At 48.2% G+C, this 27,648-nt stretch overlaps 1 protein-coding gene across 1 annotated transcript; it reads left to right on the top strand.

Annotated features, from left to right (window-relative positions):
• Nucleotides 1-9: 9 nt before the first annotated feature.
• On the top strand, nt 10-25,664 carry NT5DC2 (5'-nucleotidase domain containing 2). Its single transcript, XM_064724421.1, has 14 exons — nt 10-376; nt 7,375-7,559; nt 8,280-8,354; nt 10,143-10,198; nt 11,903-11,996; nt 15,487-15,615; nt 18,631-18,691; nt 18,937-19,039; nt 19,518-19,619; nt 20,833-20,914; nt 23,926-24,012; nt 24,426-24,566; nt 24,798-24,862; nt 25,320-25,664. The coding sequence occupies exons 1-14, from the start codon at nt 133-135 to the stop codon at nt 25,579-25,581; spliced, it is 1,686 nt and encodes a 561-aa protein (XP_064580491.1). The 5' UTR covers nt 10-132; the 3' UTR covers nt 25,582-25,664.
• The last annotated feature ends 1,984 nt before the right edge of the window (nt 25,665-27,648 follow it).

The following is a 27,648-nucleotide window of genomic DNA, read 5'->3' as shown; positions in this document are numbered from 1 at the left end:
CCTGTGGGCGGAGCGGGGCCCCGAGCCCCGGGGATTGTCCGCCCGCCGGTGCCGCCGCGGGCCGGGAGCGCAGCGGAGCAGCCCCGGCTGTGTGCGAAACAGCCCCGGCGGTGTGCGGCGTCCGGCGGGGCCATGGCGGCGCTGGGCTCGGCGGTGCTGCGGAGGGGCGGCGGCGCGGCCCCCCGGCTCCTCGCCGTGGCTGTGTCCTGCCAGAGCTGCCGGCACAAAGCCACCGGGGACGGAGGGCACGGGCAGCCCCGGGAGCAGCACCCGGCGGCCCCCGGCAGAGTCGGCGGCCAGCCCGTCCCGGCCGAGGGCGCGGACACCAAGACCTACCTGTGGGCCAGGTACCACGAGATGAAGAAGCTGGTGTACGGTAAGGGGCTGCCACGTCCTGCCGGGCCGGCCTTTACGTTCTCTTTTTCCCTCTCCTTTCTCCTCTTCGCATCTCGGTGCCTCTGCCCGCCCCGCAGTCCTGGGATGTGCCCGTGCCGCAGATGCCGGGTTAGGAGCCTTTCTCCCCGGCCATCCCCATCCACATCTTCCGTGGCCCGCGGCTCTCTGGGATGGTTTTATTTCATTGAAATCTGGTCTCGATCTTCCTCTCCCCATCCTGGGCTTCCTTCTGTGCAGATCCCCGTTTGGACTCAGCGTTGCAGGACATGCAGGGTACATGGGACTTTTCATAACTGGCCATTGTCGGCTTTGTCGTGGCAAATGGTCTTGAATGAAGGGCTTGTTGCCTTTTTCTGCAGTTTGCCTTGGCTGGCACACGGAATCGCGTTAGATTCGGACAAACAGATGGCGATGCTGAGTGAAGGGTGACGAATCCGAGTCGCCACTGGCGCAGGGGTGAGCCTGGAGAGTGCTGATGCTGCAGCTCCTGGGATGGGTCCTGGTCCTGAGCTCAGTTCAGCTCATTGTGTTCCACATGTGTCACACCTTCTGCTCAGGAGTGCGATTCTGCTTCTCTCACCAAAAAGTTATCTGGCTCTGTCGGGTACTTTGAAATCTTGCCAAGCGAGGTGAAAACTCAGACTGCTCGCCAAGTCTGTCTGTGTGTAAAACAGGATTTTAGTCTTTTTGGCAGCAGCAGACCTCCACTGTATTAAACTCTCCTAAAAATAGCTTTAATGACATGAGGGCAAGGAACTTTTTCCTGTTGGTTTCTTGATTCTTGAAATTCTGAAGGTAAGCACTGTAGAGAGCTAGGCAGTGAGTTTGTGCCTGCTCTTACAGAACTCTCTGTTAGCTTTTGTTTACTTAAGAGCTTGGATAAGGACAGCAGTCAGCCCTAGGCATCTGGAAGAACTTTCTCCCTGTTCTGAGATCGACAAGGTCTGTCATTTTCTCCTCCCCCATCTTTCAGTCCGCTGGATTTGACATCAAATCTCGAGTCCTTCATGGTGCACAAACCCAAAGGAACTGGCTGCTGATCCATTGGGTGCTCAGGCTGCTGCATTCCAGGATGGGAGCTCCTTTCCCAGCGCTGTTGAAGGCAGTGCAGGATGCTGACAGAGGACTGGGGCTTTGGTGATACCATCCAAGATTGAGTTGTGGTTTTAGCCCCACTGCTTGGAAGAAATTCCAATTTGCAGTGCTTGTATTGCTGTTTGGACCTTGCTATCCTCAAAGGCATTATTGTCTTTTCCATAATGGGACTGAAGCCATAAATGCAGATGTGTGCTAATAGACTGTGGCACGGTCTCTTGGCAGAATGCTTGCTTTGCTATGTGAGATTGTCAAGTTTGTGTTCACATAACTCTGGTGTGATGCAAGAGATGCAGTTTTTAATTGAGGTGGAGCAGTAATCACCAGGAGTGAATGCCAAATGAAGTCAGGTGAAGTAGCCCAAGTGTCACAGAGCAGACTCTTCACAAACCTTCAAGAAGCCATCAGATATGTTGAATAATGCCCTCGTTTGTTCAAAGAATATCTCCCCAAACTAAAATTTCAAGACTGTGCTGTTATTCAGATCTTGCCAGGAAGAGACAGAGTTGGTGCAAGTTTTAATTGTTGCTTTGATGACTGAGCAGTGGTGCACAATGTGGCATCAGTCTGTTCCTTTGGGCTTGGTTTCTAACTGGTGTGAGGTGAGTGTCTGTGCTTGGCTCCTCAGTATTGTCCAGCACTGAGTTTGGGCAGGCTCCTGTGGTGCCTCCTTCCCCTTCCCCCTCTGAAATGCCACCTTTGTGCAGTCCCTGTCCTGTGCTGTCAGTGACTGTCACTGGTTTGGAGTGAGTCTCTGCCAGGAGAGTTCATGGTGTGTTTTCAGCCCAGCCCTTGCTTAGCTCCAGCTCCATGGAGCACTGCTGCATTTCTGCACCACAAATGCTGACTGAGCTGGACGGGGCAGGATGTGCAGGACGAGTTTCTGTGCAATGGTGGTGCAGGTTTGGGGCCAGAGGAGAGGCACAAGGAGCTCTCAACTCTTTAAAGACATTTCTGCTCTGCCAGGCTGGAGTGGGGTGATGTAAATGACAGCACAATGTGGCAGCACAGAGTGTGCCTCTGAGGTAAAACTTCCTCTCTGCCTTGAAACCATTCTCTGTATTATCCCCCTGCCTATTGCAACACTGACTCTAATGACCAAATTTCATTACCTGCAAAAACTTGAGGATAAAAATTTGAGGCACTTACTGTGCTTTTTTCTTTTTCTCCTGCCAAAAGGAAAGGTACATTCACATTAGTCAGTGGGATGGAGTTGAGCAAGACTTGCTGTTTTCTGATGTGATAAATGTCAAGGAAGGCTGATAAGCTCTCTCAGTCAGCTTTGAAGTCCTGTGCTCTAGGAAACATCGGGACAGCCAAGCCAGTGATGCTTTGGTTATAAGCAAGTGTCTGTTTTTTCCTAGGTGTTCCAAATCTGTAAACAGTGGCTACACTAACTCAGCTTTCCTGGGGAACTTTACAATATCTGCAAACTTCTTGCATGACAAGTTTGAGAATGGCTAAATGTGAGAACAGCCAGAACTGGAAGAGTGATCAGTTATGTAAACTTCTCAGTTTTGCTTTCTTGGATATAACCCATTTTTCTTGTGAAGAACTCTTTTAGCATTTCTCTAGTGCCTTTGTATATTTTAAAAGTGTAATTTTAGAATGAAATTATATTTTTAATATTGCTTTTAGTTAATGTAGATTTCATTGGCAGGAAATCCCAAAATATTTAGGCACAATAGCATAAATCCAAGGTCTTTTAACATGGTTCCTCTGAAATTAAATGGTCTTTAGATAATATTTTTCTCTTCCTACCCTATCTGCTTTGGCTGGTGGGAGTGCTTTGCAGGAAATGGCACAAAACAACACTTCAAAAGGATAAAGGGGTACTTGGAAGGGAGGAAACTGGCAGTTTGTCTTTAGAAAGCAACTTAGTGTGAACAAGGGAAACTTTTTGATTCATGAAGAATGTGGAGGATGATGGCCATCTGCTTCTCTGTACCCTTCTTTTCCTTGCTTGTTTTAGGAAGAAATTAGTGCAGATTTCTGCTGGGTTGAACTTGTGGGAGTACAAAGGGTGTGAGACGCGGGTGAGTTGCCCTGTTGGTGCATTATTCGTCACTAACAGGCTGGATCTGAGGCTGAGAGAACGGGAGATTCCCTGCAGGATGCTCTTGGCACCCCGGGAGCTCAGAAAAGCAGGAGACGTGCTTGGCACCTCCTGCCCGGAGCGTTTTTCACATCAGAGGGGGCCAGATGGTGTCTGTAGTGTCTGCTCACAGTTAATTACCTGCTTTGTTTCCATCTCTGCTCCTGTTGGGGATTGAGGTTATTGCTTTCTAACAATGGGCGTTATTGCCTGGGAAGAGACACCTGATTTCAGCAGCTGCCCAGGTTCTCACAGCGGGAAAATGAAGGAGATGTTGTGTGTTTACTTTGCATTTACACCTAGGTGTAAGAGATCAAACACGCTTTCTTGTGGTCTGCTGCTGAATTTCATCATGTGCCGTGGACATGCAGCACTTCCCTAAAATCAGTCGGAGCTGCAGACAGGAGCCGATTGTGCAAGCAGGCAGATTCCTGGGGCTGCATCCAGTGCAAGAGCAACTTTTTCCACACCGTCCTCCCATGTGCTCACTCTGCCTCTCCCTCAGAGCAGACTTCCTGGGTGCAGTGCTGAGTAGGCAGTGACTAACTGATACTGTCTGCCTTTCTAGTCAGGACCCAGACACAAAGAGTAGTTGGCATTATTATTCTTTTTTAATAACCAAAACTGGCCTTCATTTTGTTTTGTGTGGTTGTTTTGTTTAATTTATTATATCTATCCAGCAATTTTTATGGTGTCCTGGCAAAGGAGAAGAGCAAAAGCTATCATTCTTGAAAAATGGCATCTTCACGAGCTTCTGGTGGGTGTCTGTTTGTTTTGATTTGACAATTGCCAGGAAATCTGAGACAAAGATCCCTGGCAGATTACGTGCAGAGCAGCAGCGCCCAAGCCTGCAGCCCAGGACCTGATTAGCGCTGAGGATTGGTAACCACCCAGGAGGATGTCTTTGAAAAACACACAAACAAAGCACCACAAAAAAGCAAACCAAACCCCCAAACAAACACAATTGAAGCAAGCTTCTTGAAGCCTGGCTCAGTAACCCTGAGGTGTGTTTGGGCTCTGGTATTGAAACTGATTTTGTGTGTGCTCCCAGGTTGTGTCTTTTCCCTGCTGTAGTTGGAACTTGCATGGAGACTGCACGAGTTTGAGGAGATGGAGACCTGCAGCTCTGTCGAGGAGGGTGCTGCAAAAGGACATTTGCACTGAGACAAACGTGCATCATGAATCTCTAGATTGGACCACAGAGATTTTCTCCTTCCCAGAAGAGCAGTGACTTTGAAATTACTGTCAATTCAAGATGTAGGATGATGGGGTGGACAGAGCAAGCTGCAAGTTGTGAGTGATGTGGAATAGGAAACACAACAAGGACATGTGTGGTGCTTGGGGAAGTGAACGTAGGGAATGTTCTGGGTGAGCAGTGGGTGTAAATCATTTGGGCTGCTGTGTGCATCCTTTTTCAGCCCTTAGGAGGTAAGAGAGAATATGCTGTGTAAGTGAATGACAAAATGTGAGTGGGGAAAAATGATCTGGGCTGTCAGAGGACAGCAGAGAGGCTCTGTGACTTTGAGGCTGGCAGGGAGGAGCATTGCTTCACTCACTGGGTCTAAATGTACTTCATAAGTTGTGCTGTGGCACAGTAGCTGCTTATCACAGATAGAACTTGGTGAAGCTCAGACTGCTCTCTCCTTGTTACAAAATCCCACTGCTCCCTTAGTTTTTCCTGATATTTTTGCAAAAGTTGTGGCTGGCATGTGTGGTTGAATCTAGAAGATTCTCTTTTCTTCTGTGAAAAGAGAGATGGGGTTCAGGCAATGGTATTTTGTGATGCTCTCAGGCTATCAATATGTGTTGTCCAGAATATATTAGCAAAAGGGGAATGTTGGAAGAGCTTGATCTCTCTGTAGGGACACTGTAGCAGCGAGTTGGGTGCATTTGTCATAGAAAGAAAAAAATGCTTTAATAGAAGAGGAAAGCCCTGCACATTTCCCCTGAGATATGATTAAGGTTGTGTCATCATTTTTCTTGTGAGGGAGAAAAATAACACCCAGCAAATCCCAGTGTAAGCTTAGAGAAAGGTCTTGCCACAAGTTGACTGGGGGCGAGGACAGGAAGTGGAGCTCTGTTTATTTATGGTGCAAAGAGCATTTATGATGAAAGTAGGAAAGTTGTGATAATCTGAATCCTATTTACATTTCCCATCTTTTAAAATCTCAGTGGAAAGTACTTGGATTGCATCCTCTCTCCTAAGCCTCTTCCAGGAACCTTGCCACCAGCAGAGCCCTGACAGAGAGCTTTTGTTCCTGGTGTGTAGCCAGTAAGTCAGCCCTCCTGCCTTAATGCACTGCTTTATTTTCTAGTGATTCCTTGCCACATGATCTGGTGAATGGTATTTGAAGGCCAAATGGAAGTCAGTTAGGAGAGAAGGAAGGGTATGTTTTGTAACAGTGATTTTTTTTTTCCCCCTGCAAAAGAAACATTTAGAAATATTTGAATCTATTTCTTTGGTTACCTCTCTGAATTAGAGCTCACAAAAGAACTTCAACCTTTTGCCTAAATTCTGTTATAATTCCAGACAAAATCTTTATTGGGAAGGGCTGGTATCTCTTTCTAATAACGTATTTTTTGTCCTAGACACAGATGGAACTTGGTTTTATAGCAAGGAAGCACTAAAGAACCAGGACAGGGGTCCTTGCTAAATGCCAAAAGTTAAGGTAGGAAAAGAAAAAATCCTACCCACTGCTGCTGAGTAGGATCTGGAAAACGCCTGCTCTTTTATCATTCAAAGAGAAAACGACCCATCTTTGAGGAGGGAGGAAATATCTCCTTCCCCTCTGTCCCCCAGTGTGGCTGTGACCAGGCAACCTACCACAAAGAATTATTTTTATTGCCCTTTCTTGCTTGGGCCAGCCCTCATGGAGCGGGAAGCCTGTGGGAAGATCTGTTCTGCCTCTCCCATTGCAGTGGAGTGGAAGCTCTGCTCTCTGCACTGCCTCTGGGAAGGGATCTATATCCAGGTGCTTTAGCTGCTTCGTCACTGAACCCCATTTGCTCAGTGCTCTGGGGAGCAGAATCTTGTTCCCAAGCACCTTGAGCAGTAACTCTGCTTTGCAGTGACAAACCTCATGTGAGGACTGAGCTGTGCCCACAGCTGTTTATCAGAGGAAAGCAGATCACTTGCTGCTATCAGCATTGCATGCTCCAGGAGCATAACTTACTGTGGGGTATTTTTTACATGTAGCTGTTTGTACTTTGGTTTTTCCTGCCAATTAATACAAAAATTTTAAAAGTCCTAATGGTACTCACAGGATTTCTCTGTGAAGTCTGGTTGCATCTGTGAAAAACAAAAAATGCCAGAAGACAAACCTCAAAATTTCAGATTTGGAGTAATCTAGACTTTTCCAAGAGCCTGTTTGCTTGTGAGGGGTGTGTGTTTTTCTGGTGATTTATCACAGCTGCCTTTCCCATTGAAGCCTGCAGAAACTGCAGCTGCTCTGAGACAGAAATTTGACACTTGAAAACCTCGGGTCTGCTTTGCTTCATGTAGGCCAGAGAGCTGGGGGCATTGTTTTGCGGCTTCCTGACACAAAAGGTCGGTCTGGCTGTGCAGATGGTTACAGAGCTTTATCTCCAGGTGCAGCCAGAGGTTTTACAGTGTGTTTTTTCACGGGGACGTTATTTGAGTGAACAAACGGCAGCAGCCTTCCACAGCAGCTCTGTGCTCTTTGCTGCTGCTGTGTGGCATTTCCAGCTGCTGTCAGGTCCAGAACAAAAAGTCCAAACTTCAGTGATGCTCTCAGTTTCTCTAACTTCTCCCCTTTCCCTTGTTTTAGATCTCCTTCCACCAGGAGTCTGCAATCTCCTCAACCCCGCCGCCATCTATGCTAACAATGAGATCAGCCTGGGAGATGTGGAGATCTATGGCTTTGACTACGATTACACATTAGCACAGTATTCTAATTTACTGCACTCCATGATTTTCAACACTGCCAGAGATATCCTAATAGAACAATTCAAGGTAATGAGGTGCTAAGAGTTTCCACTCAATGAAGCTTGCTGCTGTCTTTGCAATGCCCCAGACATGCTTGTGCAGGCATTGTGCCCACGAGTCAATTACTTGATTTAATGAGATAAACTTAATATTTCACAATCTTTGATTGCAGAATTAATTTCCTTTGCTATTATTTAATATGATGTACATTCCTGAGGTTTTATAAAGTAGAGTGGGAGCCTTAGTGTAAAAAAGCCCAGGTCAGCTGTACTCAGCTATGGAAATAATGCCTACAGGATTGCTGGTTGGAGGTGCACGTGGTGGCTGAACATAAATCATGGGCCAGCTCTGAAGCTGTGCAGGACTTGGAATGTGCTGGTCGATGGGATGATGCCCTAGAGCATGTCCCAGAACAGACACTCTGTTTGCAATGGGTGACTGCTTATGCATTTTTTCTCATCCTGCCTTTCTGTTTAGAGGGGCTTTGCAGTGCCAATCTTTAAAAATATGTGCAAAGATTACAAGAAGTGTCCTCACTGCCTCAGTGAATCTGATGCTTTTTCACTACTGTCCCTTGCAGGAGAAAAACTAGTTTGGGGTATCCTGATCCCTTTGTCTTGCTCCATTCATCCACTTTCTTTGCTGAAGGGGCAAAATTAGGCAGGACTAAAGAAGCTCAACAGGTGAAATGATTTTGTTGATTATCCAGTGCTTATGCTCTAATGACATGACTGTTTGTGTTCCCAGTATCCAGAAGGGCTTGGGAAGTACGACTACATTCCAGGGTTTGCCATACGGGGACTTCACTATGATGTACAAAAGGTAAGCTGTACAAAGTTCACTCTCCTGGCTTTGTTTTCTTCTGTTATGTTTTTAGTGGAAATACTTTATGTCACTGCTTGCAATAACATCTGTCACCAAATGACCAGTGAGTCTGGCTGGCTGGGCTCTTCACTGCTTGGGTTCTTCCCCAAAGAAAGATGTCTATTGTGCCAGCCTGGCCTCCAGCAGAATGGGACATTCTAGCAAAGGCCTCTGCTAAACAGCCTTGCCAATTTAAAAGTCAATTCTTTCCACAGGCTAATTAATAGAAAACTGAGCTTGTTTATGTGATCATTTCTGTCTTTCAGGAAATTGAAACAACAAAACTCAGTCCTGCATCTACAAGTACTTGCCAGGAGCAGAGGCATAATGTCTTACTCTAATAATAGAAATGACTTGCCAGGAGAATGCTTTGGGAAGCCTTCCCCACCCCCCACCCTGAATAATAGAACTGCCTGGAATAAGATCCAAGCTACTTGAGATGCATACTTCTTAAGAACACAGACAGCAGAGTGCAGGCATTGGCTTTAACCCTTTTAGTGCTTTGGCCCCATTCCCTGATGCCCAGTGATGTCATGCTGGCTGCTGCAGCCAGGCAGTCAGGTGGGAGCTCAGCACAGAAAGTTGCTTCACTGGAGAAGCTGTATTGTATGTTGAGTTTGAGTGAGTTCAGAGAAGCAGACAGTGCAGGCTGGAGTGTGTGTGCTATCCTCCTGCAGGAGGGAAAAAGGAGAATGAAGGAAAAAACTATTGAGATTTTCTGTCTTCTGTCCTAACTGTGGAGACAGCATGGCAGCAGAGCCCTCGTGCCTCTGGCCTTACAAAGCAAGAAGTAGATCTGTGGGAAACTGAAGGTTCTTTCTCTGTTTGAATCTTTGGCTGCTGTATCTGAGAAACACGGGCAAGTGGCCTGGGCAAGCAAAGCACCCTTTGAGTGAGTGGAAAGTAGAAAACTCTCTTTTCTCAGGATCAGAGTTTGCAAAAAACACGGAAATCTGGGCTATGCCTGTCTACAACTTTCAGCATATTTGCCTGCGCTCCTCACAGATTACTGGGAGCTCTGCCCACAGTGTAACAAGATGCACTGATATTGTATCCTGATGGAAGAAGTTCAATGCCACGTTCCAGTGGGAGCTGTGGAGTGATGTGGGTTTAGTGTGAGGCTGCTTCCATCCCAAGGACTTGTGTTACAGCTTCAGTGATGGATGGAGAAGGATGGCTCATGATTAGGGGAATCTGATAGTAAAAATGCAAAGAAAGCTCTGTTACCAGCTAGTGTGCTCCTGAACATCTTTCCTTCAATGTCTGCTGGGGAGGGGAGAGCTCTTGTGTGAGGAAAATGACTGAGTGCTGCTGTGCTCTGAAATAAAACTTGCCCACTTAGTTCTGCTTTAGATAAAGGTGGGGGGAAATAGGTTTGTGCACACACAGCTCCTTTGGAATGTGTGTTTTCTTGAAGGGAGATAAGAATAGACTGTCTTGAGTCACAGAAATATTGTTGTCCCTGTTTTTCAACTGCATCCCTGTCTACAAATTGGGGTATAACAGACTTTGGCTCATAGAAGGATGGTCTTTTGCCAGAGAGGCCAATAAAAGTCACAGTATGAATAAGTGTGTCTAAAAGTAGCTGGAGAATAAGTGCTGTCTAAAGTGCATAGATGTGGGACGCTCATATTGAACTTTATTTTCTGAATGAAATTTGTGTGGAACTTTAAACTTGAATAAGGTTTTAGTGGAAATTTTAACAATAACTGAGTTCTAACAGTAAATATTTATCCCTTGTCACAGAGTCTCCTCATGAAGATTGATGCTTTCCATTATGTCCAGCTGGGGACTGCATATAGGTCTGTCAGTTCTGAAAATCACTTTCTAAATGCTTATGTATGCAACAGTGGATTTCTACATCTCACTTTATGTTCATGGCATAGGTTGCTTTGCTTCTTTCCTGAGCAGAGCACAGTCTTGTCTGGCTCAGCCTGTTTGCTCTTGCTTCAAATGCTTACCTGGCATATAATTGCAAGGAGTTAATTTTTCTCAAGCATTTCAAGCCGGGTGTGGGTGGGAAGACCTGGAGCTTTTTGTAAAGGTTAATAGCACATCTGGTCACGTACACTGCCTGGTGTTTCAGCTGCAGCTACAGCATGGCTGGGTTAACACCTCAGAGCAAACAGAGCCAATAGGAAAGGGCTCTTCTGTGTGTGTCCACACATGGGCCTTTTCCAGGCAGGAGTTTGTCCCAACAGTGCTCTGCTGTGCCTTGGAGAGTGATCTGGATGTGCAAATTACATCTTAAAGCAAAACAGGCATGCCAATAAAGTAATAATGCATCAGAATCTGGACTCACTTAAAGTCCCAGATTGTCCTGTTTTTCCTTTATTTCTCCAAAAAGAGCTGGGTGTGCTTTGGGATAAGTGGCTGATACAGTGCAGAGCAAATTTTTCTCCTACAAGTTGTGAGACTGGAGACTGAGAAAATACCTTGCTCCAAAGAGGAGTGGGGTTGGTGTGTGAGAAGTAGTAATTTATAAATATCAATAGCAAATCTCCTGTAAATCCTATGTTGTATTTCCTGAGCATGGAAGCCGGTGTGTTTTTTTCCTTGATCTCTGCCCTTTTGCTGTTAAGCTTTAGTTACAGTAAACACTCTAAGAATATTAAAAAGGAAGTTTCATAACCAGAGACAATTGGCTTCTTTGAGTGCCAGTTTGGGGGGTGAGGGGACCAGGAGTTTGTACTGCTCCATATTTTACTTCAGCTTCATAAAGAGATTTTTAGTGAAAACACATTTTAATTTTTCTTTTCCCTAGTGTCCTTTTGTATCTATCTTTTTTGGAGTGCACTTCTAAACTTTCCTTTGCTTTTGTGCACAACTGAGGCAACATTTAACTTCTTAGATGCTGTGTCATAACTGAGTAGAAAAGGAGAAAGGGAAAGTTGCTGACTGCTTGAGCAAAGAGTCATCAAAATTGTGCAAGAGGCAAGACCTGCAGCAGTCAGATAACCTGATGTTATGAACTACACAGATCAGCCATACTCCTGGTTTGGGTGTTTTTGAAAATGCAGCCTTCCCTGTTGAATGGTCTTAGTCAAGATCTGGTTCTGTTTAGGAAAACTGAATAAGAAGGAAACCCTGTTTTCAGGAAGCCTTTTCCTACACCTTTCATTAAAGGTGATGTATCTCTTGGAAGCAACATCTCCAAACCAAGTTAGTTACCCAGTGCTGCCCGAGTCAGGCCGTGGGGCTGATTTTGTGGGGCAGTCCTGTCAGCAAACTGACAGCAGACAGAGAGAAGCCTCTGGCTGGACTCTGCTGGAATGTGGATAAAGCCCCTCAATTAACTTGTAGGAGCAAAAGAGGTATCTGAGGAATGTCTTGGGAAAGATTTTATGTGAATCTTTAGAGCTGTTGGGCTCTCTGCCTGTCTCTTTTGAGCAGGAGGAATTTTTGACTTTTAGGAAAGAGCCTGTTTGCCCTGTCCTGTTTTTCTCTACTGTTTGTAGCACTGCACAGACAGTGATTATTGGCCAACTGCTTTGTTTTGTGTCTAGGGGGCTCAAACCGGTGCCTGATGAAGAGGTGATTGAACTCTACGGTGGTACCCAGCACATCCCCCTGTACCAGATGAGTGACTTCTATGGCAAGGTATTGTAAACCCCCAGCTCTTTGGACAGCTGCAACACAGAGGGAATTGTATGCACATGTCAATGACTGCAGCCTCCCTTGGAAAGGCTGGTCCCCAGCGAGCTGCAGTGTGTTTTTTTTTTTCTAGTGGGAATATGCCCCAGAGGTTATTTAGCAGTTTAGCATCTGAAAGACATCTGCAAAGCATTTTTAAATACCAGGGCTATTGGCCTAGAGCTGAATGGCTTTGAAGAGTGATAGGGAGATGTTCCCTGCTTGTTCCTTGGCCAAATCTGGCTCCCAAGCTACCCCTGCAGCCTGCAGTCAGTGTTTGCAGTGAGCTGTTGGGGAGGAGGTCTCTGTGGGTAGCAGCAATTGGGTGCTTGCTGTGCCTTTCTCTCTTTGGTTTTGGGTAGGGTGTTTTTCCCTTTATGTTAAGGATCTCCCTCCACACTCCTTCAGAACTGCTTAGGGGATATTATTTATAGGGCTGTAGTCCATGAGTATAGGGATAGTAAAATACTGACATTGTGTCTGTAGGGGCTGTAAAAATCCTCTGGTTGCCTGAACTAGAGGAAGTTGGGAGAGATTTTTCTTCCTTGACTGTCTCATGAGGCACAGTGGCCAAGCAGGACCTTTCACATCCCTTCTCCCAGAGCTGCTTTGTTTCTTGCCTCAGTTCTGGTGCCTTAGGGGAAGCTGGAAGGAGAAGGGCACACTTCCTCTGTAATACCCCTGTGAGTCTGCTCTGTGAAGTCTCCAGCAAGGTCCCTGCATGATTTTTCTCTTTCTCTCTTGGGAGCAATTAATCTGAGTGGTTGCTTTCTGGATAAGTATATACTCTGTTTATAGCTCAATGATGTTTCCAGCTTTGAAATAGGACATTTTTGTTTAGAATTTGATCTGTCTGTAAACTGCCCTTGACTGGCCTCCTCCTGTGCAACTCTCCTCACTCCTGCTAGACTTGAGCTGATTTCATCTTTCTTTTTAAATTATTGTAAACATGAAACCTGCTTCCAGTTGTGGCTTTCTGTAGGACCAGGTGATTATGCTGAGGTGCCTTTTTGTGCTTTGTATGTACCAGGTGCTTTCTTCTTTCCTGTAGCTGGTATTGAAAAATTTGGCTACAGAAGTAGAGACATCAGCTTAGTCATTGTGAAGAGGTGAATCTCCTCTCCTAGTAATGTAATAGACTCCATGAGCTAATAGGTGGATCCCAAAGAGAACAAAAGTATTTACAATTAATAACATTTGCATTCAGCAATGTCTGCTCAGCCTGTGCCACTCAGTGGGGCATATTTTCCCACATTAGTGAGAAAGATGAAAGGAGGGTTATGATGACTGCTGGTGTGAGCAGGTGCAGTGAACTGGTGAGGAGCGAGCCTTTAGCAGGGCTCTTTGATTTGTTCTCCTCAGTCTGCCATGCTGATGCTGCTGGATGAGCAACAGGAGGGTTGCTAACAGGGAACAAGAGAAGTGGCACTGATATGGCTGAAGTGTGTAAATACTTAAGTATTTACTTAAATACTTCAATAAATCCCTTAAGTGTTTTCCTGGATCTCTGTTAGCAGGAGTGTGTGACAGCTGCCAGCATCCCAACACCAGCAGCTGGTGTGGCTTTGCATGTGATGGCCTGTAAGGAAGGTGGAGATCTCAAGGGACTTGTAGAAAAAGCACATGTAACATTCTGAAAGCACAGTCCAGTTTCTGTCACAACTCCTGTCACTATGTCTGCCTAAGGAAGTCAAGGCCATTAAAGGGAACTGGGAGAGCTTGGACTTGCCCTGTAGAAAAATGACACAAGGCACAGAAATTAAATCAGAGTTGACCAGGTAAATCTTTGCTGTTAACACTGAACATTTACCTGTCTGCTCTGTAATTCAGGTATTGACAGGTAGGACAGGTCATTGCTCTGCTAAATCCCCTACCTAGTTATTTCAGTAGGAACTGCCTGGCTTTGTCCCTCTTGCTTCTTTCCCAGAATCTCTGAACAGGAAAAAAAGATGAAGGCTGTTTACAGAAACTTTTGGTGTTGCTATGGGAGAAATATTCCCTTAGCAAGCAGACATCAGAATGGACAGAAGTGTCAGTGAGTATCCTAAGCAGCACCACCATGTGTGGTATGTGGCCCTTTGTGTTGTCTTCTGCTGTAGGTGAAATTGTCCTGTGCTGGGTGGATGAAAATTTATAACCCTCAGCACACCAACATAGCTTTTGATTGCAGCATTTTTTGGTAATACACCTCAAGCAAAATGCTGTTTGTTATTCCTTTGCCCTTTTGACCCCAATTTCTATTGCCCCAGGTGTTGCCTTTAGACCAGCCAGACTAAATGGGAGATGTTCTCTTGTTACACATCCTGCCATGACAGGGCCACGTTTGTCATTAGGCAGCAGGGTCCCATCAGCTTCCATCATCTGCACCTTCTGTGGCTTTCTGGATGCTGCTTTCATGTCTGTGTTTCACACAGCTCTAACAAACTTTCTGAAGTGGTCAGTACTCTCCTACAGTGTTGCAGCTTTACAGCTCTCAGTCCTGGATTGCTCAAAGCCCATGCACAGACATGATGGAGCTGGATTGCCAGGGCACTGCTGGTGACCAGGTTCATGGGGAGGTCTTTGTGCTTCCCAAGTTACTTCCCATATACAGGACCTTAGTAATTGACCCATTCTGGTCTGAAACTTCATCAATGGAAAATGAAAAAATTGATCCCAGCTTCATCTTGCAAGGGAGACTTACTGCAGTCCTCTGCACAGCTGGTATCTGCAGAATAAATAAAGTTTATTTTACTGGAAAGCCTCTCTGGGGCCAAAGTTGGCTCTTGGCCTGCTGATAGGTTTGTGATTGAGAGGCAATAACAATAGCAAATGTGTGTGAGAGCTGCAGCTCTGCCTAATGCAAGGGGAGTTATTCCTTGGTCAGGATGTAATTGTCCATTTCCACTTGACTGCTGGTGAGCTGCAGTTCTTTTTCCTCTGGGCTTTCTCTAGTGACACACAGGCATTGACAAATGGCTTGTTGGAGTGATTCTTACACTGCCTTCTGACATCTCACTCAATGTGAGTTTGAGCAGCTTGGTGTCCTGTGTAGCCTGGTTAAGATGAGCAATGTGGCATCTTTAGCAAGGCCCTTGTCTGCTGCTGTAGCAGAGCATTGTCTGTTGGCACCTCTATTAATGCCAAGAGTCCAGGTGGGAAGCAGAGGTTGAAATAAAAATATCTGGCACCAACTCCCTGCTTCCTCCATCTTCACCATGTGGTATTAATGGTGCTGGGTTTGTGTAAATATTTATGTGAAGGAGACACCTCTCTCTCTCTCTTCAAGGTTGGTGTTTTGGTTGAGAAGAGAGGGCTGCTTGCTGAGTGACTGGGATTTCCCACACTAGTGTTTTTCTTGTTATTAGCCTGGAATATATTTCAGATGATGCTGGGTGATATGAGTTTGTTTGTTGGCTTTACTATTTTTTTCCAGTATTTTTGGTCTAATACCTCCCTTTTATTTTTTGTTTTCCAGGGTCCATCACTTAAGCAGTTTATGGACATTTTTTCTCTCCCTGAAATGACACTGCTCTCTTCAGTCATTGATTACTTCATCACCCATGGCATTGAGTTTGACCAGGTGCATCTCTACAAAGACATATCTGTAAGTGAAATGCCAACTGCCCCACAGCTCACACCCATCAGAGCTGTGAGCTCTGCAGCACCCAAACCCAAGGGTTTGCAGTGACCAGCCTGATATGACAGCTCTGTTGTCCCTTGAGATCAAAGCCTTACCAGGGAATATTCAAAGCTGTGTTTTCAGAACATGTTTGGGCTCTGTCTGTACTACAGAGCTGGTGTTTCTGGTGTATCTTGTGTGGGAGTGCCTAAGCTGCTTAGGCTGAAGGTCCCTCCATGGGAAATATATCACAAAGCTTGTGTAAATGTTTTCTGGTTCTGCAGACTTTTAAATTGTTTTCCTTGATATCTCATTTGTCAAAGAGAAAAGCTGTGTACCAAACAGTTTGCTTTATATAGTGATTGCTGTAAAACACCTGTCCTGGCTCGCTCTGAGGATCCTGTACCCCTTGCAGCTGCACAGTCTGATCCAGTGGTGACTCCAGCTTTCATGTGTCATTTACTCCAAGCTGTTAAGTGGCACTTGAAAGGGCTGTGTGGGATTATCAGCATTGTTGGGGCTGTTTGACTTCTCAGTTCATGCTGTAGACAAGATGTAAGTGCTTGAGATTGCTGCTCTGGGTGACTTATGCTAACAGACAACACACTTTCCTTATTGCACTCCCTTTTCCATGGAGAAGGGTTTTTGATTGGTACCTTGTGGGGATCTTATGTTCACCCACTGGCTGTTCAGTTCTGGGAGGGAAATGGGGCTCCAAGTCTGTGCTGCTGCCTTGTGATAAGGATCCACCTGTCAGCTGTGTGTCCTGACCTTCTGTTGGTGCTTGATAGGAACCTGCCAGCCCATTTCCCACAAGACCTTAACATGTTTCAAGGGTGTTGTTTTTTCTCTTGGGGTGGGGAAAATGTGAAGAGGGCATACAGCTGACTCCTGAGGCCTTTTGAGATCAAAGTATCTTCTTTTGAGATCAAAGTATCTTCTATTGAGATCACATGGCTGTGTTCCTAATTGAAATCTTGAGAGCAGGGGGATGGTTGCCACAGCTGATTCATGTCCTATGCAGGGCAGCTGGTGTGGTCCAGCCCTCAGACTGCTCAGTGCTAATCCTGGCTTTGTCCTTTTGGAGGAGAATGTGGTCATCCCTGAGGAACAACTAAAGTAGGCAAAGAAGAGAGCTGTGGCAGAAAATCTGTGGCAGTGCCTGGAATCTGTATTGAAACTAGGGACCATCACGTGCTCTCACCAGAAGAGTTCTAGCTTTTTCCTGTACAGTGAGGAAAAACAAACATTTTTGCAAAACTTATCCCTTTGCAGTACCCAAGTTCAAGTGCAAAGAAATGCTTTGTGAACACGAGCACAGAGATCCCTCTGTGCCTGCAGAGGACTTGCATAGCCGGCTGTGAGGACAGCACTGGCTTAGCCTGACACCCTGCTGTAACTCCTGGTGGTACTGCAGGCACTGCACTGTGTGTTTGGGAGCAGGCTGGGTGCTGCAGGCACTGCACTGAGTCAAAAGGGCAGACCCTGGGCTATGGCAAAGGCTGAAGCTGACATGTAATTAAAGCAGTCCTGTCACACCAGTTTGGTCACTTCATATTTGAGAGTAAGAATGTGCAGCTTACCCTGCTTCCCCTTCAAGGCATTTTTTTGATGCCTACCAAGGCTCCAAGATTTTACCTGCAGAAACATTGTAGTTTTCCCTTTTTTTTCTTATTTTCTTTTTTGGAGGGCAGCAGTTTAGGGAAAGAGCACACTGAAATGTTTCTTCTCTGCAAAAGTTTTGGCACAAGTCCAAAGTTCTGCTTGCTTTTAAGTGACAGTGCTAGTTAAGAGAAAGCTGTTTTCTTGTCAGAGCTCCTGCCCTCTTTTCAGATTCCTTCCAATAAGGCAATGAGATGTGACCTCTGCCTTTTTGCCCTTCAAATCCACATGGTGGAAAAAAAACTCTTGAAACTCCATTTTGAAGTGGTTATGCCTCCACCTTCATCATCCCCTTTTAAGTGGTAAATTGTGGTTCTCTCCAGCTCTGAAGGAAATTTTTTTGGGGTCATGAGGAGGTTTCCCCAGCACTGCCATGAGAGCAGTTGACTGTGTGGCAATGTTACTGTAGTGATATCAGTGGTGTGTGGGACTCAGTCTGAAAAGGCAGCTCCTGAAGGAGCATACACAGGTGTAATATGGATTTAAGGGTCCTGGGGAAAGGCAGCAGTTTTTACCTGTGTGAATTGTCAGGGATGAAAACAGTGCTGTTCAAACAAGCATGTGCAAGCACTGCAAACTGTGTTGCTGCTCTGGAAATGGTTTTGTGGGTCTGGCATATCTTGCTGGATGGAGACTTGTGCAGAATCTCAGTTGGGTGTGTCTAAAACTGTGCTGTATCTTGGCTTCTGGCCTGGAAAATTGAGGATATTTGGATGCCCTTGACAACATCTGTTTTAACTTGCCTCCCTCCCAGCTGTGTTTGGTGCCACCCTGCTATGGGAGCTTCTGTTCTGCCTGTGCACACTGGTCACCCAGGGCTCTGAGCTGTGGCCCTCCTTGGCTTGTGGGGAGCCCTGGGGATCACAGGTTCTCTCCTCTGCTGCTGCTCAGCCTGTCCTCACTCCTGTCCTTTGGGTCACACCTGGCAGAGCTTCCACAAGCACAGGGGGAAGAAAAGCCACCTGGTGTGTGAGACAGTACAGTGTTGGGACAGTAATGGTTTGGAGTGGCACAGTCCTTATTGCCTTGGAACCAGTGGGGTAACATGTGCTCGTTTCCAAGAGCAGGAAGGAACTTGTGTTTCCACAGATAAGGTTTGAGGTTTTCCCTCTTACACTGCATCAGCTGAGCCAGCCACCCTGTTCTTCTTCAGGCATCTTGGTGAGCCTTGCTGGGCAGGCTCTCCTGCTTTGCAGTGATGGAGCTTTTGTTCATTCAGCAAGGAGGGGATGTGTCATTACTGCCTTGGCCTCAGTGGTGGCAGTAGGTTTGCATGCTGGGAAACAGGAATGCCATGTTGTAAAACTGAAACATTTTCCCCCCTGCTCTTTTCTTTAGGATGCAATTAGAGATGTTCATGTGAAAGGAGTGATGTACAAATGGATTGAAAAAGATATGGGTGAGTTAAATAGAGCTCTGGTGCCAAATTCACTTGTCTCTTCCTCTTTAGGTAGAACTGATGGGGATGAGGAAGGCCACTTTGTCACCATGGTGGATCATTGCCTGTCTGCCTGGGGTGGATCTAACTCTGAACTTTTGCATCTTTAGTGGTATAGGGGCTAGGTTTGGTTTGGTTTATAGAAATGTGGTCATGACTTGTGCCAAAGTGTTCTGATGGATGCTGTGTGTTTCATTCTGGTACAGAGCAGTATATCCTGCATGGGGATGAAATCTATGCTGTGCTAAACCGCCTGGTGAACCACAAGAAGAAGCTGTTCCTCATCACAAACAGTCCCTTTAGCTTTGTGTGAGTACCATTACTGCTCATCAGTGGGTCACCATGGCACAGCAAGAGCTGTGCAGGGCACTCCCTCCTCTGAGCACCTGGAATTTGGATGGGACAGGGTTTTGTGGCAGTGGTCATGGAGCTCTCTGGGAACTGTTTGTGGTGAGTGTTGCACCCACAGCATTGATCTCACTTTTTGGAGAAGTTACAAAGCTGTGGCTGGCCACAACATTAGAGAGCTGACACTGCCTCTAGCAGTGTTTGATGTGTCACAGACTTCCCTGGGCTTCCAGTGGTGCAGAAGAAAGTGTGTGACAGCTTGAAACAGAGCACAGCATCAATACTTCATCCAATGAGACAGCCTTGGGGGGTTCACAAGTCTGTTTGCTTCTCTGTTACTGAAATAAGAGTGAATTTAGGGCACACTGTTGTAAAGATGCAATGTTGGGTGAAAAAAAGAGTACTGGATCTGTTAACTTTTCTGCTCCTTTGCCCCTAGGGACAAAGGAATGAAGCACATGGTTGGCAAGAACTGGCGGGATTTATTCGACATGGTCATTGTGCAGGCGGACAAGCCCAACTTCTTCACCGACCGCCGCAAGTACGTGTGCAGGGCACCCTGCCCGGGCCTGGGCCCTCCCTGCAGGGAGCTGCTCCTCTGGCCTGCCAGGAAGCACTGCCTGCTAAGCACAGTCTGCCTCCAGGAGGTATTCAGCCTTCTCTCAGATACTCTCTGAGGAGGCAAGGATTGACCAGTCTGGGAGTAAGTGGATAGAATGTGTAGAGCCAAGCAGAGAATGTGTTTCCAAAATTGGCATGAGTGATGGCCATTTCTTGTCCTGAAAGTATGACAAAATCTTTCCTTTTCCTCTTCCCCACAGCAAGTATCTGTGTGGTTTGTTTTTTGAGGTTTTTTGGGATCTTGTTTGTATTGGATACATGTTTGGGAACTGGCAGTTCTGGAAGCCTTTTTATGTGGCAGCTGAGTTTTGTGGTCAGTTAGGAGCTGCCAATAGAAAGGCTGCTGTCCTTACTTTGCTCTTTGGCTTCTTTGCTTTGGGTACTTGTGTCTGCTTAGAGGGGATTGGTCTGTTCTTTCCTTTGTATGTATTTTCCTCCCCCACTACCCAGACTGTTGGCATATGCTGGAGTAAACCTATGGAATGGCTTTATCAGCTCTGCTGGCCTGGTAAAGGTTTTTTTCATGGGCTGCGGGTGATGTGCTTTGCAAGCACAGCTTGGAGCTATGATGATCTGGCCCTCTTGAAAATAAAACCTACAGCTGCCTGGTGCACTCATGGAGTGGAGAATGTCATGGCAAGTCCTCAGGAAAAACAAGAGACAGCTCAGTTCACCTGGTGAACTCAGCATGGGGACTGCTTTCCATTCTCTCTGCAGACTTGCTTTATCCTATTAGGACATTCCATGGTCTCTGTTGGGCTGGGGCATAGCCAGGTTGGAAGAGCACACAAAGTGTTTCATGGCAAAGCCTTCTTGGCCTTGGCGTTTCAGAAGGAGTTATTATGGTTATTTTCCTCCTCTCTGTATGTGAAAGCAAGAAGAATTGTTAGGGATTTTGACATGAAATGATTACAGTCAATGGAAGTATTTTGGAAAGGTATTTCCCTTTCATACTTTCTCTTCCCCTGAGAAAATAGTGCAGAAAGCCCAGAAGGTCGTTTAGAACTCATATAGAGCTTTTATTTTAAGTTGTAACATAGGTAAACAAGTTTTGTGATTCAAATGTTCTGGTTGCTGGGTAACAATCAACAAAAATCAAAAGAAGTTTACATCTCCCCCTGTTTTTTCCCCAGACCTTTTAGAAAACTGGATGATAAAGGCTCACTGCAGTGGGACAAAATAAACCAGCTGGAGAAGGGAAAGATCTACAAAGAGGTAAAGTGAATGGGGGCAAGCAGGAGTCTGAAATGGTGGGGACTTAGAGCACACCTGCAGTTTTGGAAATCACTGGAAAAACAGGAGAATCTGCTTGGTCAGGGTGAGGGGAAATGATGGGTTCTGCTGTAGGACACTTGTTCATGGTTGGTGTTTGAAAGGTAGAACACAGAAGTCCTTGAAAAGAGCATCTGTGGAGGTAGAGGGTGTTGGGCTCTGGGCTCTGTGCTGGCTGTGGGCAGTGGGAGGTGCTCTCTGTCCCCAGGAGCTCTCCCTGCCTGGTAGGACACTGTCCCCCAGAATGCTTTCAGCATGGGTTTGGCACTAGGCATGGAAGGACAGGGACAAATGGGAAAGGCAGAGCAGGGCCAGGTCACTTAAGGTGTGGGGTACTTGCTTTTCTGCCCAGGGGAAGCTGTGCTGAGTTACCTCTGCCAGGCTGGGTTGTCCCTGCTGCTGCCCTGTTTGTGTGAGGTGGGGTGGAAGGGAAACATCCCCTGGATGTGTGGGAGGGGCCAGTGAATGTCCCCTGCCCCCATGTACAGTGAAACCTTCACCCTGGGAGCTCTGCAGCTCTGCTCTGACATTGTCCAGCATGGCCAACTGTGCACTCTTTCCCTCAGCTCTTCTGATTCTGGTCCTGAAACTCTTGTCCTGGAGGGGCTCCCAGCTCTGGTAGTTGAGGCTAAAAAGGCACAGCTCTCTGAAACCTGTTGTGCATGCAGAGATCTTCCACTCCTCACTCCAAACTGTTCTCCATAAGGTTGGAAAAGGTGGACTTGTGTAGAATAAAGAAATAAGGAATAAAGAAACAGGAGTGATCCAATAGGGTACAAAGCATCAAAGAGAGTACAAAGCCTGGCTCCTGACTCTCCCCTTCTGGAAGGACCAGCATGTCCAAAGATGAGCTGCAGCTCTGGTGAGCTTGCTGCCCTGGGTGTTGCAGCTGGTCTGTCCCCTGAGACAAGCTGCCTCTGCCTTTAGGACGGTTTGTTCTTGGTTATTTGAGCTGTCCAATCCCATGGGAAGAAGCTGTTAGTGAGATTTCAGTCAATTAGCTGGGACCTGACCCTTTGTAGCAGAGTAGGTCATGTCCTTGAGTAGTGCTGTTGGGAAACCTCTGTCTGGTGGGTCTGCCAAAGTGCTGGGCTGGTGTCCCGTGCTCTGCCAAGAGCTCAGAGCTGGGAACATGCAGGCAGAGCTCATTCCCAGAGGGTCAGCAGCTCCCTCAGGAGAAAGGGCACACCTCACCCATGGAGTTCATTGCTGCATTAAATCCTGCCCTTGACCCACCTGTGTCTTGTGGCCTCAGGTTGCTCACCCAATTGAATGGTGCACTGAGAAAGGGAAAATACGAGGGAGGAAGGTGGGCTGGGTAGGATTTTGGGCTCCTGTCCAGTTCTTCTCCACCATCATGTCTATCTGACTGCATTAAGGTTGTTGCCTAGCTGTGGCTCTTTGGGTGTATCCTGGTGGTAGCCCACCCTGTGTCCAGGATTTTTGGTTCCTTGGAGTGTCACAATATCCTTTCTGGCAAGTGTCACTGGCCATGGACCTTGCTGTGCTGGGGATGTTGCCAGAGGCTCCTGAGCTGTTCCTGTCCCCTGAAGCAGGGCTGGATGGTGTTTTTTTTCCTGTGGGTATCTCATGAATGGGACCTCAGGGATTGGTGTTTTGCCCTAGGGACTGGGAAGCGGAAGTGATGCTCTCTAGTCCCTCTGTTCCAACAGATGTGGTGTTTTCTGTATGTGCCAAGTTTGTACTCCCTTCCCTCTCCAGATCTGTGATATTGGGGGAAAGGAGGGCAGGACCTGGAGGTGTCAGAACAGGTCTGTGTCTCCATGGAGCTCCAAGCACAAGTTTCCTGCCATTGCTGTTTGAGGTGACTGGAGCACAGCAAGAGGACTCTGCTCCTTACAAGGCTGTGCTCCATCTCCTCCTCTGCCCATGGCTTCTGAGCAGGCCTCATGTGAGCAGCAGCAATGTTGTGTCTGAGAAGTGCAGAGGCTGCCTGCTCCTGTTCTGTGCTGTTAAGGGAAGTCTGCTCAGCTCCAGGGATGCTGCAGGAACAGAAGGCCCAGCACCCTGGTCCTGGGCAGCCTTAGCTGTGCATTCAGCAAGCTGCCAGTGGCTGCTGGGGGCTGTCTTGTGTTTGGGGGCTTTCTGGCCAGGCTGGTGCTGGTGGCACTGTCTCCCTCCTGCCACTGGAGACTGGCCAGAGGGATTGCTGCTGAGTGCCTCGGGCTCACACTGACTGCATGTGCTGGTCTGCTGGCATTGATGGGCCCATTTCCTTTCCTAGTGGGTTTTGTTCTCGTGACTCGTGTGGAGATGTAAGGGTAGTCCCTGAAGTGCCTTCTGTGCATGTGTGGATGTTTGGAAAGCCTTGAAAGCTGCTTGCTGCTGTGCTTTAGCTGGTGCTTTGGGGTTTGGTTTGTTTTACTCAGCTGTGAATCTCTGCAGGCTGCCTGGCTCTTTGGCTTGGTTAAACAGTTCCTGTGGACATGTGGGTATTGCTAATCTTTGGGGTTGGGATGGTGGTCAGGGATGTAGAACAGCTCCTGACTCCAGAAGCCTTGCCTGGCAGTGCTCACCTTCCCTCTGGTGCACCCTGTGAGGTGAAATCATTATCACCTGAGACCAACAACTTCTAAACCAGGGGTTCTTTCTGCCCATCCTCAGGCTTTTCTAATTTAGGCGTTTCTTGGCCTCTAAACTGCCTCCTTTTGTTGCGTTTTTACACCATGTTGTCTTCTTGACTTGCTGTGCCCTAGACCACAGAACTTGCCCTTTGGAAGAATTTTTGCCTTTTTTAAGGCTAGAGAAAAATCTGAGGGATGTACGGGGAATTTTCACATAGGAAGAAAGTGAAGGGAGGTGGGAAAGGACAGAAAGCTCTGGGTGTAGATGGTGGGGCAGCACATGGGGTTGACATCCCATGAGAGTGCTCACACCTGCCTGGGGTAAGGGGCCCGTACCCACGTTTCACTCTGTGCTCCTGTCACTTGCAGGGCAACCTCTTTGATTTCCTGAGGCTGACAGGCTGGCGTGGATCCAAAGTGCTCTACTTTGGGGACCATCTGTACAGTGACCTTGCGGTGAGTGCAATGTCTCTGCCCTCCAGTGGGCTGGGAGCAACCCCACATGGCTGCTGGGGCTGGAGATAAGGCAGGGCCTGCTCTGAGTGCTCAGGGCTCTGCTGGGTGTCCCCCCACAACAGGACACACAGGCTTCCCCACTGCTGTCAGACAGAGGCAAGCACTGGAGAAAAGGCTCCTGAAGTACCTTGTGTGGGTAAAGTGTGAATTTGAGAGCAGTTTGTATTGATCCCACCTTTGTAGGTTCTTCTGATCCTCGTGACCAGGAGATGGTTGTTATTGGCACAGGCCATGGATGGCTGTCCCCTGAGAACGAGAAATGGGAACAAACCCACTTTTCTAGGAACCAGGGTTGTGTTTGGCTTTCAGTCTTTATGTTGAATTCTTGGTTGTTTTTTCACCCTGACCTCCAGGACCTCATGCTGCGTCATGGCTGGAGGACGGGAGCCATCGTTCCTGAGCTGGAGACGGAGATCCGGATCATAAACACGGAGCAGTACATGCACTCCCTGACCTGGCAGCAGGCTCTCACAGGGCTGCTGGAGAGAATGCAGGTAGGCAGCTCCTGCCTGAGCAGGACAGGTTATGTGCTGCCTTCTGAGCCTGAATTTTGGGTTTAGCATGGGGATGAGGGGATGTACCATCTTGCCTGGTTCTCAAAAACATCTCATCCTCCTCCTGGTGCAGTGGGCTCTGGGTTTGTGAGTTACAGTGGAAATTGCAGGGAGCTGAGGAGTAGCCTGCAGGACTGATGGATGTGATGCTTTCTACTGCTGTCTTTGCAGATGTATCAGGATGCAGAGTCTAAGCAAGTATTGCTGGAGTGGATGAAGGAACGGCAGGAGATCAGGTGAGCATTTCCCCCCCTCACTTGTGAGGTCTCTTGGGGGCTCCCAGGCCCTGTTTTGTAACCTGCTTTGGGGACAATGCTGCTGCAGCTGCTGGACTCTGGTCCTACCTGGTGTCACTTGCCTCTGGGTGGGGGCCATGCAGCAGCGCAGTGCTGCAGGCTGGGAGGTTGGACTGGTTTGAAGGCAGGGTGGGAAAGGGGAGTGCTGGGAGAGGCTGGTGGGCTGTCTGCTACTGCAGCTCCCACAGCTCCTGACACTGCCCATAACAGTGGAGTACGAGTGCACTGAATATTCATCAGTCTCACTGCTCAGGGACTGGCCTGCACCACATCCTCGGGAGGGCCGTTCTTGGGGTGATCGCCTGATGCCCAGGGAATGGAGTGGCCCCGGGCTAAGGGAGTGGGAAGAATCTGTGACCACAGTTTTAGCTACAGAGCACCATCTCTTTGTTCTCAGGTCTCTGACGAAGAACCTGTTCAACCCCCAGTTTGGAAGCATCTTCCGCACCTTCCACAACCCCACGTACTTCTCCCGCCGGCTGGTGCGCTTCTCTGATATCTACATGGCTTCCATCAGCTGCCTGCTCAACTACGACGTGAATTTCACCTTCTACCCCCGGCGCACCCCTCTGCAGCACGAGGCGCCGCTCTGGATGGATCAGCTGTGCACGGGCTGCATGAAAACGCCCTTCCTGGAGGAGATGGTGCACATCCGGTGAAGGGCAGGTACTGCAGGCAGCAGCAGCAGCGCGGCCGGGGCCGGCAGCACCTCTGTCTACCACTAAAGGGCGTTTGACACTTGCGTGTGTGTGTAGATGGTGTGTTTATTCCTCCCTTCACTGGCTCCATCCCTTTCCCTGAAGTGCACTGCAGGCTGCACAGAGGATGGGTGCTTGTGCAGGGAGTCCTCTCTAGGAGTAGGTGAGATGGAGGGACCAGTGCTGGTGGTGGGACACTGCCCCTCCCTGCTCTGTGCCCAGACACGTGGCTCAGGCACGGAGCTCCACATCTCCAGTGCTTGGTGACAACAACCCATGGGAGGTGTGACAAGGTGTGTCAGGTCTACAGCTGCCCCCATAGCCTGGGACTGCAGCATGAGTGACTCTGCAGATGGACACGGAGGGTCAGGGCTGCCAGCTGGGCAAGCACTCAAGCCCATCAGTGAGAGCATCACATGGCAAAGCAGCAGCAGCATTACCTGTCCAGCTCCCCACCAGACTGGTCTGTGCTGCTGGGGACTCTGCTGGGTCACTGGGCAGGATGTGCAAGCCTCGGGTGTGGGAGTAGGTCACAGGGTCTCAGAGTTACTGTTTGGGGACATGGCTGCTTTTTGAGAAAGCTTAAGGCTGTGCACTGTTGGTATTTTGGGGTTTGGTGCCATGTGACATCAATACTGTGGCAGTTGATGTGGTGTGGTCTGCTGTGAGCTGCAGAGGGATGTGTTCAGCCCTGCAGGGAAGGTGTAGGGCTGGCAGCAGAGGTGGTGACATTCCATCTGTGTTCACTGAGATGTGGCCTAAGGAGGGGCAGGTGTGAAGTGCTGTGGGGAGCGTGGCCAGACAAAGCCCTGTGGTGCCTCCTCAGCAGGAGGAAGAGCAAAGAGATGCTCATAGTGATGCCAGAGTCTATAGAAGTGGACAAAGGTGACAGGCAGGAGGCCCAGGAAGGTGAGAGCTGGTTTAGGATGGGAGGTGCAGAAAGTGGGCTCTGCACTGGCTCAGGGCCTTGCTGGTCCTGTCCAGGCTTCAGATTTCCCAGGGCCATGCAGGGTGTTGGGGAGGGGCAGAGGGCAGGTGGGGTGCAAAGGAGGTGTTGGGAGTTTGTGCCACTGTGATACTGGTTGGCCCTAAGAGCCAGGAGCTCATGCCCTCAGAAAGCTGGTTGGTGTGGGAAGTGATGGCCACAGGATGAAGGGATGGCAATACTGAGTGCCTTCATCCTCCTTCTCCTCCCCTCACTGCTGCACCACTTGCAGATGGCAACAAGGCTGACAGTGCCAGCTTGCTCAGGGGCAGTCAGTGTTGAGGTGACAGGGAGGAGAGAGGGGACAGAGGAAAGGGCCTGGCAGTGAGCAGGCACAGAGGAGGTGAGTGAGTGACTGCAGAGTGGGTAAGGGCTGTGGGTTTGGAGGGAGCTGGGCACCAGCTTGTAAGCTGTAGGGGCTGGGTGTGTCAGTGTGGGGGCAGCTGAGGGAACCAGGGCAGTGTGGAGGACCCTGTGCCAGGACCTGTGACTCAGAAAGGTGCTGTGTGTGTCAGCAACCCTCAGTGAGTCTCACACACACACACACACACACTCTCTCTCTCTCTTCCCCTATCTGTTCCTCCCCAGTGCTGTGCCAGGCTGGCCTGTCAGTCTGTCACTTGTGTGTCACTGCCTTGTCTTTGTGCCATGTGCCAGCCTGTCGCACACTTTCAAGATGCCTTGTGCTCAACTCAGTGGCTTGGACAATCTGTTAACGTGGCTGCTCTAATCAAACACCTGTAGTAGGTGCATGTGGCATTGTCTTTGTGCTGTGTGTAGTGTGTAGCTCAATAAACGTCTGCAGAATGTGTCACTAACTGACTAACCCGCTCCTTTCCCTGCCTGGGGTCACGACCAAGGGCAGCCTGGGCTGAACAGCGAGGCTGGGGCGAGCAGCACGGAGCAGCGGTGCCCTTACAGCGGCAGTGCAGGCCGGGGGCACCCCGAAAGGTGAAAGGTGTGTCCCAAAGGGTGTTCGGGGTGTGACTGACGAGACTCGTACCTCACCACGGGGCAGTGGGAGGGCACGGGAGCGAGGCCCG

The sequence above is a fragment of the Zonotrichia leucophrys genome, chromosome 12 (genome assembly GCF_028769735.1).
Source record: "Zonotrichia leucophrys gambelii isolate GWCS_2022_RI chromosome 12, RI_Zleu_2.0, whole genome shotgun sequence".
Classification (NCBI taxonomy): domain Eukaryota; kingdom Metazoa; phylum Chordata; class Aves; order Passeriformes; family Passerellidae; genus Zonotrichia; species Zonotrichia leucophrys.
Note: the sequence above shows the minus strand (reverse complement) of the source record. Positions and strands in the feature narration are given on the sequence as shown.